Source organism: Pristis pectinata, chromosome 5 (genome assembly GCF_009764475.1).
Source record: "Pristis pectinata isolate sPriPec2 chromosome 5, sPriPec2.1.pri, whole genome shotgun sequence".
Taxonomy (NCBI): domain Eukaryota; kingdom Metazoa; phylum Chordata; class Chondrichthyes; order Rhinopristiformes; family Pristidae; genus Pristis; species Pristis pectinata.
Window position 1 is genome coordinate 109,783,176 of NC_067409.1, and position 19,489 is coordinate 109,802,664.

Here is a 19,489-nt window from a genome sequence, read left to right on the forward strand (position 1 = left end):
CACGCTTGGCTTCAAGTTGAATGAAAACATATCAGCCCCAACTGAGAGCCGCAGCCGAAAGAATGGAACATTGTTTGCTGTCCTCCTTTCATGTGGGGCTCAGTTGCCACAACTGGACCTTTTATTCCTTTGTAGTACTTAAAATCTTATGGGACTATGCCATTGCATAACTCTGGCAAGTTAACATCCTTTCAACTACCTGTGTACATCCAGAGGGGAAAACATCTTACACTGATCCTGCTGTGTGCTAAATACTGTAGAAACCTGTAAAGTAAATTCTAAGTTTCTAATAGAAACACTTCAGTTACACCAAACGATCACATTAATCTGAGTGGCAGTTGAACACTGGCTCAGATTTTGCTCGGTTTTGTTGGCATTCAGTGTAACTGCTGGTGAGTGCGGAAGTTCTAAATTTACTCTTTGTTGGCAATTTCCTGATTATCTTCTGCAGATGATGTTCAGAGAGTCCAATAGTGCAGAGATTCATCTTTATTAACGCTGAAGAGTTTGTTCTCAGATCATGAACCAGTTTAGACCTGGTTAAATATTGGGAGTTGAGGGTTTGAATCAGGATTGTGTGTCTAAGATTCCTTATTTGTGATTAGAAACATAGAAAATCTACAGCACATACAGGCCCTTCGGCCCACAAAGCTGTGCCGAACATGTCCCTACCTCAGAAATTACTAGGCTTACCCACAGCCCTCTATTTTTCTAAGCTCCATGTACCCGTCCAAAAGTCTCTTAAAAGACCCTATCGTATTCGCCTCCACCGCCGTTGTCGGCAGCCCATTCCACGCACTCACCACTCTCTGAGTAGAAAACTTACCCCTGACATCTCCTCTATACCTACTCCCCAGCACCTTAAACCTGTGTCCTCTTGTGGCAACCATTTCAGCCCTGGGAAACTTGTGCTTAGTTTAATGTATTTAACAAATTAAAAGTGCTTTGAGTTTTCTTAATTTTATTCTTTAAAAATGTTAAATTTCAAATGTATTTATTTCATTTTTGGCAAAATCTTGATAGCTTTGACAGCCATGCTGCCTGTTAAAGGTCTCCAGGGGATATTCTAGATAGGGTTGTATGGATCCACCTCATTCTCCCTGTTACATTTTTAAGGCCACATCACTGCACAGGTCCCAGATGCTGGACTGCCTGGCTTAGCAGAGCAGCCTTTTGGATCTGGAGGAGGTAAGTGTAAGGAATGGAGAACAGAGGCAGTGAAGGCAGGCATTAGGTCCAGCTCAGGAAAAGCTGCAGTATCGAGCCAAGGAGTCCATGAGCACTTCCACAAGTTTTTAACATAGAAACATAGAAAACCTACGGCACAATTCAGGCCCTTCGGCCCACAAAGCCATGCCGAGCATGTCCCTACCCTAGAAATTACTAGGCTTACCCATAGCCCTCTATTTTTCTCAGCTCCATATACCGATCTAACAGTCTCTTGAAAGACCCTATGGTATCAGCCTCCACCACCGTTGCCGGCAGCCCATTGCACGCACTCACCACTCTCTGAGTAAAAAACTTACCCCTGACATCTCCTCTGTACCTACTCCCCAGCACCTTAAACCTATGTCCTCTTGTGGCCACCATTTCAGCCCTGGGGAAAAGCCTCTGACTAGCCACCCGATCAATGCCTCTCATCATCTTATATACCTCTATCAGGTCCCCCCTCATCCTCCGTCACTCCAAGGAGAAAAGGCCGAGTTCCCTCAACCTGCTTTCATAAGGCATGCTCCGCATTCCAGGCAGCATCCTTGTAAATCTCCTCTGCACCCTTTCTATGGTTTCCACATCCTTCCTGTAGTGAGGTGACCAGAACTGAGCACAATACTCCAAGTGGGATCTGACCAGGGACTTATATAGCTGCAACAATACCTCTCGGCTCCTAAATTCAATTCCCCAATTGATGAAGGACAATACACCATATGCCTTCAATATACAACATATTGTGTAGTTTTGTATATTTCTTGAAGCTGTGTTGTAACCTTTCCCGGGTTTGAGGAAAATTATTAGGCTGTCACTTCTTCTAATAATGCATTAGAATGAACAAGTTTTCATAAAATCAATGAGCCACATGGGCACAGTGTCACCAATGCACCTGCTCAGGTAGGATACCCAAATCACTCTCTGCTTGAGGCTTATTATCATTCTGTCTAACAGGACCCCCCACAGCAGTTCACTGGTTAAACACGGCAAAACAACAACAATCAGTCAGCTGGCAGGTCAGACCTGCAATAGAAGGAATTGCCTGTAAAGAGGAGGCACTGGATTGTGCAGAAAGGCTGTGAGCAGGCCACAAGATTTTTGTGCGTTGTGATGAGTGAATCTGGCATCTGCTTCATCATTGTTAGTGTCTTCTTTAACAACTGACCAATTCCACTACCATACTCTATGGCAGTCTTTCCCTAGAATGATAAAATCCTACTTTAAATTTTATGACCATCATCTGATTTATTTATACACTTAGGGCAGAATTTCAAATCGAGTAGGGGCAGTAAACTGCAGATCAGGCCCTTATTCTGTAACTCCTGCATATTTGTCATCAAATGAAAATTTAAAAAAAAGCAAGGGTATTACAGGGCTCTGATCCACTACTAGCAGTGGATTAGTTGACAGCACTTTTGTCCAAGTCAGAAGATTTCCGAAACTTGAGTTTGAAAATCTAGACACATAATCCAGTGTTGTATTGGGTGAGTGCAGCGTTGTTGGAGGTGTTACTCAGATGAAATATTAAATCAATGTCAGCTCTCAATGTTGTATACTAAATACCCCGTGATACCACACTAAAACTTGTGTTGCAGCCAATATAAACTCCTCACTCATTACTGAAACAGTAATATGGTAATGGCCAAATATTGATATTCTGTTTGTGAATGATGAATGATTGTGCGAATTGTTTGCTGCTCATCTAAAACTGTAGCAATGAGTACACTTCACTGTTTGAAATGCAGTGGATAATCTTCAAAGGGATGTAAAAGTTTCCAATATAAATGCAAGTCTTCTTGCTTGCTTTGCATACCTGATTAAATTTAAGGTATCATGTTCAGCACTTTTTGGAGCTAAAATGGCAATTTATTGGAGAGGTTAAGCGAAATATTTAATTTACATTTTCTATCAGTGACATTAAAAAAAAACTGAACAACTAGTAAATCATGAGTGATGAATTTGATTAGGTTGAGAAATAGAAAAAAAAGAACTGACTGGTTAATGATGAAGATTCTGCCTTCTACCTTAAAACTTTCCAGTCAGTGTTTTTCTTGCATCTCAGAGAAGAATAGTTCTTTCTTAATTAAAATATACTTGCATACTAGCTCTATGTTCATCTCATATGAATACCCTGTACATGTGTCAATTAAACTGTGCAAACTCTCCTGCAAACAAATGCCTTGTGGGAAGAAGTTATATGTTTGCAAATTCCTTTCAATGAAGTATACATGAAGCAAATCTCATCATGTAAACAACTCCATGTTGCAATGATTCTGGAATTGTACCGAATATGCAGATATTCTTTACTTCTTCTGTTATATTGGAGCATTTTTATAATGCAACCTTGTATTCTATACCAGAAGAAGGTTCTTTGGAGTTCAAGTGAGGTCTCACCATTCTTAAGGCTGAAAGGGAGAACAGACGGGGTTCACGTTCTGGACCAATATCATGAAGCATTAATGGAAATTCTGGGTGAATGTGGATCTGGGTGAAAGTGGACCTGGGTGAAAAGAATGTTGTGTTGTCCTGGAAGGAATGCGAAAAGTTCTATGTCAAATGTAAGGAGCATTAGAAGTCAGCTCAGATCTGAATTTTCTATCCAGCCTCATACTTGATTGGAAAATTAATAACAGCGAGCAGCGGTGGAGCTACCTGCTCATACTGGGAGTGGGGGAAGTGAATTTTATCTAATGGACCCCATGTTTGGACAGTTGCAAAGGCCCACCAACAATTTTACAGCCTGGGTACTGCAAACATGTGAAACATGTGATTTTTCCTGTTTTTAGTCAAGATTAATAACAGGAATTAGGGGTGAATTGAATTTAAACCTCCCAGATTGTCAGAATTAAAATGTTGTGAATCTAGACAAAATAACAAATTCAGCCCACTTCATGGCTACAACCACTACAGTGAGAAATTGGAAATTCAAAATTCAACCTGCAACTCTGTCCATCTTTGATGCCATGTTACACTTTTTCCAAGATTGAAGCAAGCGAGATCAATTAACTTTATTATCAGGCAGTGACAGAGCAGGTTTGTGATTCAAGGGACAGGTGGAGGGAGCTGGATGGCCATTTTGTCCCCCCCACCTCCACCCTGGTGCTGCAAGGGAAAGCAGACAGAGAACAAAGCAGTAGTGTCGGGGTAAGGGCGTCTGTGGAAGGTACAAGGCCATGGATAGCAACTTTCATCACTTCTAATTTAACTGATATGTTGCAGCTATATAGGACCCTGGTCAGACCCCACTTGGAGTACTGTGCTCAGTTCTGGTCACCTCACTACAGGAAGGATGTGGAAGCCATAGAAAGGGTGCAGAAGAGATTTACAAGGATGTTGCCTGGATTGGGGAGCATGCCTTATGAAAACAGGTTGAGTGAACTCGGCCTTTTCTCCTTGGAGTGATGGTGGATGAGAGGTGACCTGATAGAGGTATATAAGATGATGAGAGGCATTGATCGGGTGGATAGTCAGAGGCTTTTCCCCAGGGCTGAAATGGTTGCCACAATAGGACACAGGTTTAAGGTGCTGGGGAGTAGTTTTTTTACTCAGACAGTGGTGAATGCGTGGAATGGCCTGCCGGCAACGGTGGTGGAGGCGGATACAATAGTGTCTTTAAAGAGACTTTTGGATAGGTACATAGAGCTTAGAAAAATAGAGGGCTATGGGTAAGTCTAGTAATTTCTAAGGTAGGGACATGTTCGGCGCAACTTTGTGGGCTGAAGGGCCTGTATTGTGCTGTAGGTTTTCTACGTTTCTATGATATGGTGAGTGAAACTCACACAGATGTGAGAATACCAGGCTGGAAGGGGTTGTAGGACTGGATGAAGCAGCAGCCTGGAACGAGCAGACTGCACAGGAGAAGACATACAAACAAATATAAAATGGAAGATACAAGTAAACAGGTGAATGTTCTATGAATTACAAATGGGTAATACCCCAGCTTCAAAACTAGTGTTGATAAGCAAAGGCTGAAGCCAGAAGAGATGAAAGATACTTTGTTGACGCAACACTAAACACTTCCAACCCATCCAAAACAACAAGCAATAAAATCAGCAATATGTTAAAGTGCACAGTCAAAAAAATGTAACATACATCAGAGGAGATGGTAATCAATCAGCATTTTATAAATTGTGCCTTGAAATTTATACATCAGATCTGGTCAAAGAGAGACATGCAAGTCAGACTGTCTTGTGAGGAAAGGTTGGACTGGCAAGGCTTGGATCCACTGGAGTTTAGATTTGATTGAAACTCCACTGGAGTTTAGATTTGATTGAAACACACAAGACCCTCAGGAGTCTTGACAGGGTGGATTTAGGGAGAATGTTTCCCTTTGTGAGACAATATAGAACACACTGTTTTAAAATCAGGGGTCATTCACTGAAGACAGTTCTTTTTCCTCCAAGAGCATTGTAAGTCTTTGGAATCTCTTCCTCAAAGGACAGTAGAAACAGGACTTCTGAATATTTTTAAAGGTGGAACTAGACAGAAACTTGATAATCAAAGGGGGAAAAGGCTACCGTGGTTAGGCAGTAAGGCAGAGCTGAGACTACAATCATATCAGCCATGAACTTATTAAATGGTGGGATGGGTTTGAAGGGGTTAGTGGCCAACACCTGCTCCGAAATCATAGATCCGTAAGTACTAGGGTCACAAGGCTGATCCCCAATGTCAGCAATCTGATATATTAAGGAAAAATTGGAAGAACATGGAGCTAACAGCCTTGAAAACACACATTTCAGAAATGGTCGAAGAAGTGTATGGAACTGCAAAAGATATAGAAAAGGTTAACACAGAATATTATTTTAAATTAAACTGTGAAAGTAGAGCTGGAGCTGGAGCAACAATTTCAAATCTGTAAAATTGGGCTGATGTGGGAACTGGAGCAGATCACTCAGCCTCACAAGCAGCTTTCAGCATCCAAGGGCTGATCTGAATCTGAACACCATTTATCAACACCTTACTTCACACACCTCAACTAATACAATCCTTTCAATCTCAGTTATTACATTTTTCATTGACCCCAGCCTCTACAGCTTTTTGGTGGTTTGTTCTGAATTTCCACGACTGAGTGGACAGTCAGAGACTTTTTCCCAGGGCGACAATGGCTAACACGAGGGGCCATAATTTTAAGGTGATTGGAGGAAGATATAAGGGGGATGTCAGGGGTACGTTTTTACACAGAGAGTGTTGGGTGTGTGGAACACACTGCTGGCAGAGGTTGTGGGGGCAGAGACATTAGGGACATTTAAGAGACTCTTAGATAGACACATGAATGATAGAGAAACAGAGGGCTATGTGGGAGGGAAGAGTTAGATAGATCTTAGAGCAGGATAAAATGTCGGCACAACATTGTGGGCTGAAGTGCCTATACTGTGCTGTAGTGTTCTGTGTTCTATGACACTTTTTGTGAAGAAAAGCTTCCTCGCGTTTTGCCTGGATGATTGGGAGCTAACTCGAAAATTATACCTTTGGTCCTGGACCCCTCAAATAAAATTAATAGTTTCTATAATTAAATGCTTTATTCATCATTAGTTGCTTTTATTCTATCATGTTATCCTTAAATATTCCATACACCACTTTATAATATGCTATACGCAAAGGAAAAAAGACTAATTCTGCAACCTAGCCAGAGTTCAGGATAATTAACCCAGACATGAATACAAATCATACCATGAAAGCTGGGGAATTTAAATTCAATTAATTTTATAAAATCTGGAATTAAAAAAAACACATTGGTTTCAGCAACAATAAGCAAGAAATTGCTGTACTGTTGAAAAACCCCATAGGGTTCACTAATGTCCTTCAGGGAATGAAATCTGCTGGCCTCGCCCAATATGATTGCATGTGATCCCAGATCCACCAATGTGGTTAACTCTTAACTGTCTCCTCAGTTCAAGGGCAATTTTACTGTGAATAATAAATGCTGGCATTGCCAGTGAAGTCCACTTCCTCCAAGTGAATAAGTTAAAGGAAAAGGGCTTCATAAATCTTTGCACCCCTTTCTGTTTGGTAAAGTTGCATTTTCTTCAGTCTGAGAGTAATATATCCCATTTCTGAGGAGTAGTAGCCAGAACTGAGCACATTCCCGCAGATGCAGTCTAACCAGTGCTTCCCATTAGAGTTCAACCACTTGCTCTGAACAATATGACTCGACTGTTTGTGTTAGATTTTGGTCAGCTCAGAGATTTCTGATGTTAGGTCAGTATTTCATCCAGGTCAGGGTGATTTGCCTGTTGTACCATCTGTTCTTGATCAATAACAAAATATGTACAGCAAAGCAAGAATTGTTTCCTGCTTTTCTGCAAATGCCCATGGATCAGGTAGGGAGTGAAAAAAGTTTTAAGGCCCAGGTGGGTTTGGATTGGCGTGATTGCTTTTTAACCGTATACCAGAGCGGATCTCTAATTTCACACAGTAACACAAGGGAATCCTTTACGCAGTGCAACAACATTACAAACAACATTACAGATAGATCTGGGGAAGCAAAATATGGAAATAAGTTAAGAAACAATTGGCTGATATAATGCAGGTATTGACTTTTGTCTGGAAGGATGACTTAAAATGGGCCATGGCCTTCTCCGTTGTAATTTTCTTGTCATGTGACATAGAAGGAGTGCTTTGGTGCTAACCTAAGCTCAATCCTTCATGATCTAATAGTTGGTGATTGAGGGATTTAAATTGAGAGTCCATGAAAATAGACATGGAGATTAGAGTGCCTAGGTAACCCACAGGTGTTCAGACTAATGTAGGTGGCATGCCAAATGTATGAGGTTTGTGAATTTTAAAGATTGCAGCTATCTACCTTTTACATCCATCAACCGGATTAGGTCAAAATTACACCCCATTTGATTTATTAGTGAGAGCTCTACTGAAGGAAAGGCTTGTGTCCCTCACCTGGCAAATCCCACGCCTCGGCTTATTCCATTTGCATCTCTCAATATCCTTGTTGAGATTACGTGGCCAAAAGGTTTCAGCATGTTCTCCAGTTCCTGCTCGTCCATGGACACGGGAAGATTTGAGATGTACAGGTTGGTTGGGTCCTGTTCCTGCTGCTGCAGGGAGAGAAGAAAATATGGCATGAATATCACAGTCAGAGTGGAATATTAGGTTAAATTAGATAAGATATCTTTATTGGTCACATGTACATCAAAACACACAGCGAAATACATCTTTTTGCGTAGATTGTTCTGGGGGCAGCCCGCAAGTGTCGCCACGTAGCGTGCCCACAACTTCCTAACCCGTACGTCTTTGGAATGTGGGAGGAAACCGGAGCACCCGGAGGAAACCCACGCAGACACGGGGAGAACATACAAATTCCTCACAGACAGCAGCCTGATTGAACCCGGGTTACTGGTGCTGTAAAGCATTACGCTAACCGCTACACTACTGTGCCTGCCAATATCAAGTTAAGCAACCAGCTCTGTTTTGACCTCTTCACTGTAGCTTTTCATTTGATTCCTTCTTGTGTTGTGTCCTTAACAGATACGAAGTGACCACTTCTTCATACTCATGCATTTCAAATTATAATAATTTTCTGAGTGATATTTTGTCAAGCCATCAGTGCACCTCTGGACAGAAACTTGGGCCCAATATTCGTCAAAAGAACTGTGAAGGCTGAGCTCTGACCTTTCAATTTTCTCTATCCCTCCTCATCCTTGGACACACAGTTGTCTGTGATCTGACCTCAAACATTAAACCCATTCACATCCCACCCACCTGGGACATTCTCTCTTCTCTCCTCTTCCATCGGGTAGAAGATACAGGAGCCTGAGGGCACGTACCACCAGGCTCAAGGACAGCTTCTACCCCACTATGATAAGACTATTGAACGGTTCCATTATACGATGAGATGGACTATGACCTCACGATCTACCTTCTTGTGACCTCGCACCTTATTGCACTGCACTTACTCTGTAGCTGTGACACTTTACTCTGTACTGTTATTGTTGTTACCTGTACCACCTCAATGCACTCTGTACTAACTCAATGTAACTGCACAGTGTAATGAATTGACCTGTACGATCAGTATGCAAGACAAGTTTTTCACTGTACCTCAGTACAAGTAACAATAATAAACCAATACCAAAACTAAATTTTTGACTCTGGATGGAGTGCAAACACTACCTTTCCACCTTTTAAGAGCAAACTATAAATGCCATCTCCCCGCAACAAACATGTACTAATCATGGCACCTCTATCTGAAGGACTCTGACTACACAGCATAATCTTGCTGGCATTGCCCCAGAGTGTGAATAAATAACCAGGAACTTTTTCAGCATAGCATGGCACCACAAAAAAGAACACACGCCACAGTGAGCAAGGGCTAATATTGTCTAACTGACTGCATCTGCTAAAACATCCACAACTATCTCTGCAGGTCTTGGCATTCTTCACTCACAATAATGTGAGGAATCTTCTTCTTGAGGTCAGAATCAGTAAGAGACTTTCTATTGCAAAAACTACATAGTACTATATAGTAGAAATCCTGGGCATGAATAAGTGCCAATGGTCATGTGTGACCTTGAATTTAGTTACCCTCTCACAGGCATAGTCAAGGCTGTGTTACAGCATAGCAGTTAGGACAACCCTCTTTTGAAGTGGGTCTTCTTAACACCCGCCTTATGTCACAAGGCATAAAGCAAAACCCTGGCTACAACCATCAGTTGTTTGACGCATGTCTGCACTCCTTGTATTACTGTATATTCCATCTATTCTTGCTCTGTTTTGATCTGGCATTTCTTTGCACTTAGCCTATTTGTTTTAGTAACGGTGGGAAGCGATTGAGACACCGTTCATGGTTCTCAAATACATTTTGCATTTTGTCCCATTTTTGTGACAACTCAATTTATTTGTCCTCGTCCTTTTTCAACTGTAATGATTCAAAGGATGACACAAATAGCAGAAGAAGTAAAATATCAGAAAGTTGATTGGCAATAAACATTCCAGAGGGCCTTTGTTCTTTATTGCAAATACTGTATTGTCAACAACACCATTAGCATTATGAGGCAGAGATATCAAACAATATGAACAAAACAATGATTTGTCTCAGAAAACATACGCAGTATTATAAGCACTTCAGTCATAGAAAGTGTCAATTACATCTTTATTAAATGTTTCAGGCTGCAACATTGCTTCAATTACCTTTTAGCAGATATTATAGGATGACAGCTGTTGTATCTGACAATCTTACAGGAAAGCATTTAAACTGAAATAAATGGCAGCATTTGGAGGATGCCAGTTTTTTAAGTTTATTTAATTCCAGTAATTGGGAATGGTAGTTACACATTAAACTGTGAAGTCTCATTAGAAAGTTTTTCAAAAATTGCAAAGATCTTTGAACTTTTTTGTGATACTCAAAATTGTAAAGGTCTTGTTACTGAAGCACGAATCCTGTTAAGGAATTCTGACAGCAATGTCACAGAAAAAGCTCCCCTAATTAGTAAACCTATGATCTTGTCATATCTTGCAGCATATTGAGAGTTGAAAAAAACAAAAACGTATGCAGGTAACATCATGTGCAACACCAATTTGGAATTCAAACCAACCTCTGGCTTTACAAAATGTTAAGCTGCTCTCTGAATAAGAAGCTCTTCAGAGAGAGCAAGCTTTTGCCAAGAAGGGCAATGACTCAAATTGACTATACAAAATGTGGCTTATATTCTTTTGCCAAAAATCTGGTGACCTACACTGAAGTTGACCCTTCTTTTCCTCTTGCTGCTTGTTTGTCTGTTGTCTTGCTGAGAAATTAAATTACAAAGAGCAATGACATCTCTCATTCTGCTGCTAATGACAGGCTAATTCAAGTCAGCTTGGCTTGCATTAGTGGGAATTTCTTCCTCTCCACCCAAAATTATGAATGAGCTCTCAATTTAAACAAAAGTACAGCCCCAAAACTCAAAGAACTGCAAATTTAAAACATCTCAGAATTTGGAATGTATTCTTCCTCAACAACACAAGTTGTAGTGAAGTAGGCAATTGATTAAAGCTCCTTAATGTCAGAATTACAAATCTGCCTTATTTATATAGATATGCCATGTCAGTTAGACTTTGTTGTGCATATTTAGACTTAAAATATAAAACTTCCAAGTGCAAAGCAAAAAGAACATTTCAACAGGAACAGCAGTCAGTCAGTGCGATTGTGCTAGAGTGGAACCCAATGCTACTGGCAAACAACTTCAGAATGAAATACTTATGGCTTTGGATTACTGTGCTTGTGGGTTTTCAGAGTGTTTCAGACATCTTTTGACTGACCAATTACTAGAATTGCCGAGGTGTTTCCCTCAGGGAGTGGCAGGAGCACAACCCACTGTACTGTGCCAAGGAAACTTCATTCGTTTTCCCCTCCCCTCTCACTCAGCCAGCCCAGAGTGCTGCCACTCATGCTAAGAATCTACAGTCCACAGCCAATCGAATTGCAGGATTATGAAGTCACGAGCAGGGTCTGAGAAGGAAGTGCAAATTAGAATAGGTGTCAACGTCAGATCAAAAAATAGAAAGGGAAAGAAAGGACGTATTCATTAAAAGAGAGAAAAAGTCACAGAAAATAAAAGCAAGATTTAAAAAAGATCATTTGAAACCTTCAATACCTAATGGAATGAAGCTCTCCTTAAATTTAAGTGCTGCAGAGGTTGACTGTCATTTACACTGTGCTGTTAAATGGGTATGTGGACACAAAACACAAAAGACTGCAGAAGCTGTAATTTGGAGCAACAAACAAACTGCTGGGTAAACTCAGTGGGTTGAGCAGCGTCTGTGGGAGGATAGGTATGGTTGATGTTTCTGGCGGAGGCTGCGCTGGGCCTAGAAAAATGGAAAAGACCATTTTCTGTGGCAAGTTTTCTTTGCATCTACTATCCAAACACAGCAATTTCATACATTTAAATAGTGAACTAGACACTAGACTGTTGTTTACACAGTTAACTGCAAAACAGTACAATCCAGACAGCAGCTTTTGGATACACAGGTCTAACTTTCTTTTTCCCGGATGTCATTTGTGTACAGGACCATTAACCTCATTGTTAATTTGACAGCAAACTCTGCTGCAATACCTGTGAGACACTGAGGCACACATTGAACCATTTTCCACTTATTGATTTTTATCTGAGCTATTGTACTCATTGTTAATTCTTAACTGTTTTTATGAGTCCTTGTACTTAGCTGACCAGTTATTAGTTAATAATCAAGAAGAATATCACATCAATCTGAATTTATACTTTCACCAGACGATGGCCACTTCTGTGTCATTTTTGCAAAACAAAATATAAATTTTAATTGTTTGGTAGATGACTTATCACAATGAATTGGAAATTGCATGTGTAGGTTGGAGATTAATGCTCATGTCCAACCTGTTCCAGATTGTGCTGTACTTAAACAGAAACATCATACTACTATTCTGTCTTCAAGTACAGCTTGAATGTTTGACTAAAATACACTTTGTGAACAACAAACATTGTGCCTTGTTCTCCACACTGAGCATGTTGCCTTCTGTAAAAATGCTCATTGAAGCTGAATCTCCCTCGATTCAAATGAAAGAGGAAGACTGATGGTTTCAGTTAAAAGCAGCACTGATCGTGAGGCCTATCACAAATTTGAGAGCACTGGAGAGATTTAATTGGCAGACACGGTAGTGTAGCGGTTAGCATAACGCTATTACAGCACCCGAGACCCGGGTTCAATTCCTGTCACTGTCTGTAAGGAGTTTGTACGTTCTCCCTGTGTCTGTGTGGGTTTCCTCCGGGTGCTCCGGTTTCCTCCCACATTCCAAAGACGTACGGGTTAGGAAGCTGTGGGCGTGCTATGTTGGCGCCGGAAGCGTGGTGACACTTGCGGGCTGCCCCCCAGAACACTCTACGCAAAAGGTGCATTTCACTGTGTGTTTCGATGTACGTGTGACTAGTAAAGAAATCTTATCTTAATTGCAATGATGAGGTGACTATCAGCTGGTTACCGGGTTATCATTTATTGGAGAGTTAATTATTGCAGTACTATTGTTCATGAGCAGAGTATGAATGTTACCAATACTGCTATTAGCTAGCTTTGCAACTTCAGTAAGATACTGGTAGAAGCAATCACCTCTAATTTCACCACATTTTTGCTTTGGTTGGGTGTCTTCAAATATCAAAATATTGTGCAAAGTTCATAACAATATTACCTGTTTTGTACAGCCTGCTCAAACAACTAAAACAACTGTTTTAGTCCAGAGCTCATGGCAAGGATCAGGACATAACCAGCAAACCAAATGGAGTGTCAAGAATGTCTGTTCAATTTGAGGAAGATTAAAACTACTAGATTACTAGGCGTGTTTTAATGGATTATCAGAGGTCAGTTGTTAAAGCTTCATATTGGAGTAATATCTAAAAAAAAAGTTAATGCCCATTTATTTCTGTTCAACTGCTTCTTCAACCAGGGAATTTACTTACAACTTAACTTAAAACATCAATGCATGTACTTGTGCCAAAGGCTTTTAACTGCACCAACAGGGGTTCATTCCATCGGCTTTAATGAACCCACTGATTGTTACTTAGGTTAATTCCTGATATTTTTTGCCATGAGAGGAACCTGCAGCAGGATGTGGGTTAGTTCTGCAGGACGCTCTGGATAATATGTGGAGAGAACATGGCAGAGAAATGGCTGGTATTTATCTGTCCAAGTCTATATTGCTATTTGTGGTTGGATTAAAATTTCATTTTCTGGAGTTTGGATTCTGTTATGATGGTTGAGCAATAGGGATGTGTGATTGATAATACCTAATGAGACATTACCGCTGAGTGGAAAGATATGCACCATTTCTGGAGCTAAATTTTGTTAACAAAACAAGATAGATGGTTTGATAAAAAATATTACTTGTGGGCCAATTCACGCTTTCAAAGCTGAGATTGATTGGATTTCAAACATGTGGACTAAAGGCGGGTAAATAAGATGGGGAGCACATCAGCTGTGATCCAATTGGATGAAAGAACAGCCTGAAGAGATAAAATGGTTTTATTCCTAACCATACGGCTAGAGTAATTCTCTTGGGTAATGAATGATTTGCAGAATTTGAGCTTCCAAAATTAATGTTTCTTCACAATTCATCATTACGATTTTAGAATGTGATAAATAAATCTCATTCACTTCCCTGATTATTCAAAGGCTGTGCATTTATTTCTACTTAGCAGTGTCTAACTAGAGGGCCTCTCTCAATGAGCCAACATAAGCAATTTAATGCATTCATTTTTACTTCTTTTCTCAAGCTCTGTTTTCTCTCTTTCTAACTTCAGCTTTCAATAAACTTTCACAATTTATGAGTCATGAAGTCAGGCCCAGAAAATGATGGATTGCCATCTATACCAGGGGCCACAGGGGAAGGAAAGTCCTGGGCATCATTAAAAGTTCACAGCCTGCTTCATATAACTGATTGATACTTAATAATATGATACATCCATTGGAAATTGTCCCACTTTTGGTTTCTAGTGCATAAAACACCCACATTTTTCAATCAAGGTGAGATGAATTTAATTCTGCAATCAATATGTACACTGCGAAGACGTTTGATGATACCTTTGTTATCCATTATAATCTCTCCCGCACCGTTTTCAATTGGTCCTATATCAACCCCTGTCTCTCTTTTACTCTTCATATATTTAAAAAAAATTTTGGTATCTTTTTGAATGTTATCTGCCAATTTCCTTTCATAATTCATCTTTTCTTTCCTGATGACCTTCTTAGTTTCTTTCTGTAAGTTTTTAAAAGTTTCCCAGTCTTCTGTTTTCCCACTAATTTTTGCTTCCTTGTATGCCCTCCCTTTTGCTCTTATTTTAGCCTTCACCTCTCTCGTTATCCACATTTGTGCCATTTTTCCATTCATAACCTCAGAAAACAGAAAATCAGAATGGGAGCAGGTAATCATTGATTCCAAGCGACTGTCTGAGACAACGACACAGAAGTCCCAGAGAAACGATCCAGAAATGTGCCACTGGCAACACAAACAGCTCAGTGCACTTAGTAATTTGGCTTTTGGTAAAATTCTATCATATAGTGCACTAAGACACTGAGCTATGTGATAAGACTTCTCGCCCATGGTACTCGCCCATAATGGTTAACATAGAACATAGAATACTACAGCACAGTACAGACCCTTCGGCCCACAATGTTGTGCCGACATTTTATCCTGCTCCAAGATTTATCTAACCCTTCCCTCCCATATAGCCCCGTATTTTTCTATCATTCATGTGTCTATCTAAGAGTCTCTTAAATGTCCCTAATGTATCTGCCCCCACAACATCTGCCGGCAGTGCGTTCCATGCACCCACCACTCCTTGTGTAAAAAAACTTACCCCTGACATCCCCCATATATCTTCCTCCAATCACCTTAAAATTATGTCCACTTGCGTTAGCCATTGTCGCACTGGGGTGAAAAATAAGTCAGCTAGAAACTCGATATCTACTACCTCTCACTATAATAACAAAATAAAAATCAGTGTCCAGTGTCATCTGTATTCATAAGACTATTTGCACTCTAGACAGCAAAGGAGTTTGCTACTTGGCTAGATGTAACTGGAAAACATTACTACAAGCTTGGAGAATGTGACATAAACATTTGTTGATTTGCATGATTCAATACGTGCAACCTTAAGGAAAAGGTGATCAACTTATCCATTCCTCTTCCGTTCTTTTTGACCCACACTGCAGTATTTAGTTAAGTGGTGCACTGGAGTGTGGAACAGTCTCTTGAAGAAAGACATGAAAGAAGAATATGCACTTACATACACCTTTCCCAACCTTAATCTACCAAATCGCTTTAACTTCAATGTAGAGTTTCTACAACGCTGCCACCATTTTAAAGAAGCAAATGTGATAATTTAGCAGGAAGAAAAATAAAGACGTCAGCATCAAAAATTGACAACTTTTAATCCTCATTCACCTTCTCTGGACACCACTTAAGCAAATCGAAGTCAGCAGATGGAATTCAGTTCTGAGGCTCAGTACTGACTGAGGAGATGGAGCTGCCAAAGGTGAGATGCTGAGAAGCTGTCAAATCCAATGAGTATTGTTTTGCAAATGTTAATATACTTTTCCACAGAGGATGTTTAATGGGAACTATGGTTGACTGAGGCCAGAACAAATTTATAGAACATGTGGAGTGAGTTTTCAAACTACCCTTAGGCTCACTATCCAGAAGACTCGAGCAATGAAGATTAAATTCCACAAGGTTAACTGCTATTTGTTTAATGTCTCACAACCATACTTGCTGTGAATTTTAAAGTGGGTTTTCAATTTTAATATAACGTTACAGAAATTTGTAATGCCCAGGAAGAGGAGATGATGATGAGACCCAATGGTAGTGAAAAAGATAGAACAGTGGTCTGATCAATTCTTGTCCTAAATTGATCTGGAGATAACTTTAGACATTAACAATGAATTTTTAAAATGATTGAAGAATTCATTGCATTTGTAGATCACATGAGCAGAATTTGTAAATTACAGACGTGTGCTAAACTAACGCCAAGAAAGGAATTTTGATTTAGGTGGTTAGGTTTATTTGTTGAACCCAACATTTATTATGGTGTAAAATTATGGATAAGTTTAGAAAATCTGGAGGTCTAACTGGGATTAATTTTCTGACAGGCTTCACTAAATATGATACTAACAGGTGCATGCCTAAAAATACAGAAGCAGGTTCTAAAATGGGGAAATGAGGGCAATGTTAACTCTCATACATCTTGGAATCAAATAAATATACATAAATAATTCAAAATCATATCAGAATTACATGAGATAATAAAGGAAAAATTATTTTCTCAGTACGCCAGGCATTAAAAGTTTTCCATTTACTACTGACCTTTCATGAGAGAAACTCTATATGAGATTATTTTTTTGAGAAAGGGTTTGTTTGATTAGCTTATGCTATTTAATAATCAGGATCTGAAGTGAAGTCAATTTGGGATTTTGGTTTGAACCCACCAATTAGGAAAGAAAGTTTTCTTTTGGAAGCTAGTATGGATTTTTGTACAAGTACTTTCATGTCCATGTCTCAGCTACTTAAGTGTAATTGTCTATATTTTTATTCTGACTGAAGCCGATTTCAACATCATATGATAAATCCAAAGGAATGAAGGACAGGCAAGTGTACAAATCAGGAACAATTGACCCCTCAAGCCTGCTCCACTATTTAATAAGATTATAGATGATGGATCCATAACCTCAACTGTACACTCCCACCTTCACACAGTAACCATTCACCGAATATCTATCTACTTCTGCCTTAGAAGTATTCAAAACTTTGCTTCCATCACTATTTAAGGAAGAAAGTCCAAAGACCCATAATTCCCAAAGAACAAAAAATCACTTGCCTTTTTCTTAATCGGATGATCGCTTAGTTTCAAACTGTGAACCCCAACCTTAGATCTTCCCACAAGAGGAAATATCTTCTCCATATCCACTCTATCAAGACGCCTCAGGATCTTACATGTTTCTATCAAGACACTGCTCACTCCTTCAAGCACATCCAGCCTGTTCAACCTTTCCTCATAGGAAGCTCACCCATTCCAGCTGTTAGTCCAATAAACCCTCTCCCAACACATTAACTTTCTTCCTTAAATAAGGAGACCAATACTGTTCACAGTACTCCAGATGTGGTCTCACCACTGCCCTGTATAACTGAAGCAAAATCTTCCTCATTTGTATTCAATTTCCCTAGCTGTAAGCAATAATATTCTTACTTTCTGTACTTGCACAGCAGCCTTTACAGGATCATATCCCGAGATACAAAAATCCCTCTGCATCACAAGAGCCCTGCAATTTCTCACCATTTAGATAATACACTTTTTATCTTCACACATTGTGCTCTGTAATAAGACTATTGAATGGTTCCCTTATATGATGAAATGGTCTATGACCTCACGATCTACCTTGTTGTGACCTTGCACATTATTGCACTGCACTTTCTCTGTAGCTGTGACACTTTACTCTGTACTGTTATTGTTTTTACCTGTACTACATCAATGCACTCTGTACTAACCCAATGTAACTGCACTGTGTAACGAATTGACCTGTACGATCAGTACGCAAGACAAGTTTTTCACTGTACCTCGGTACAAGTGACAATAATAAACCAATACCAACATTTGCCAGATTTTTGGCTGCTCAATTAAAACTAGCCACGTCCATTTGTAGCCTCTTACCAACCTACTTTGCTTCCTTTTTTTAATGTCCTCAGCAAAATTAGCAAATGTACCTTTGGTGCCTCCATTAAAGCAGATTTGTCGTATGAGGCAAGATTAAGCAGAATGGTTGATATACACGAGTTTAAAAGAATAAGAGAGGACCTCACTGAAATGTCTAAAATTCTTATGGGGTTTGACAGTGTAGATGCAGAGTTGATGTTTCCTCTGGCTTCAGTGTCTAGAACTATGAGTCCCAGGCTCAAGATGAGGGGTCAGTCATTCAGCTGAAGTGAACTTTTTTCACTGAGCATAGTAAATCTTTGGCATTCTTTACCCAAGAGAGCTGTGGAGTCTCAGTCATTGAGTGTATTCAGGAAAGACATAGGTGTTTACATTTTAAGAGAATCAAGGAATATGGATTTGGTGCAGGAAAATAGCACTGAGGTAAAAGATCTTTTACCTCAGTGCTATTTTGCTGCACTAAATCCATATTTGCAACATGACAGAGCACCTCTTTCACTATTATGTTCATGCACAGTCCTTTTTCTCTTTCTCTTCACTGTCTTGTATAATTTATCTATAATTTATATTCTGTGTGTTGTCTGTAACACACATGTGCCTGTGATGCTGCTACAAGCAGGTTTTTTTTTGGCCTGTACCTCACTGTACTGGTGCACATGTCGATAAACTCAAGTTGACTTGGCTTGAATGGCGGAGCACAGGCATTGCTATGCTTGGTGAATACATCAAAGTGGATTGTCATGTAATGAATCTGTATCATTTATATACGAGGAACTTTGAGCTCATTCATTGCAGGTGGGAAGAAAAATGGTTGAAATGTGCTGATAAGGTGTTGAACATAAGATCAGGGAGCCAAAGTTTTCCTGAGTAATATACCAAGACATAAATAAATGTGAGCTAGGTTGCAACTCTATTAGGAAAACAAACATCATTCAGAAGCAGGCTTTCCTTAATGGGATACTGAAACCATGAGGAGACAAATATATGTGGAGAGAAGGTAGCTAACACATCCATGAAGAAAGGTATTGAAGGAGCCGGTCAACTCAATCAGGCCTATGTGAACAAGAAAAGAATCAACAAGTTCCTCCTCAAACGTGGCTCCCAATTAAGAGCAGGGA

The 19,489-nt window shown here is 39.8% G+C and overlaps 1 protein-coding gene across 11 annotated transcripts in view; it reads right to left on the reverse strand.

The window, feature by feature from the left end:
- The window catches only part of LOC127570293 (RNA-binding motif, single-stranded-interacting protein 3), a 950,275-nt gene that overhangs the window by 199,522 nt on the left and 731,264 nt on the right, over positions 1-19,489 (reverse strand). For all 11 annotated transcript variants that reach the window (XM_052015693.1, XM_052015696.1, XM_052015698.1 and 8 more), the window contains one exon: positions 8,101-8,258. In XM_052015693.1, the coding sequence (XP_051871653.1) occupies positions 8,101-8,258 (158 nt within the window). The remainder of the gene's footprint in view (positions 1-8,100; positions 8,259-19,489) is intronic.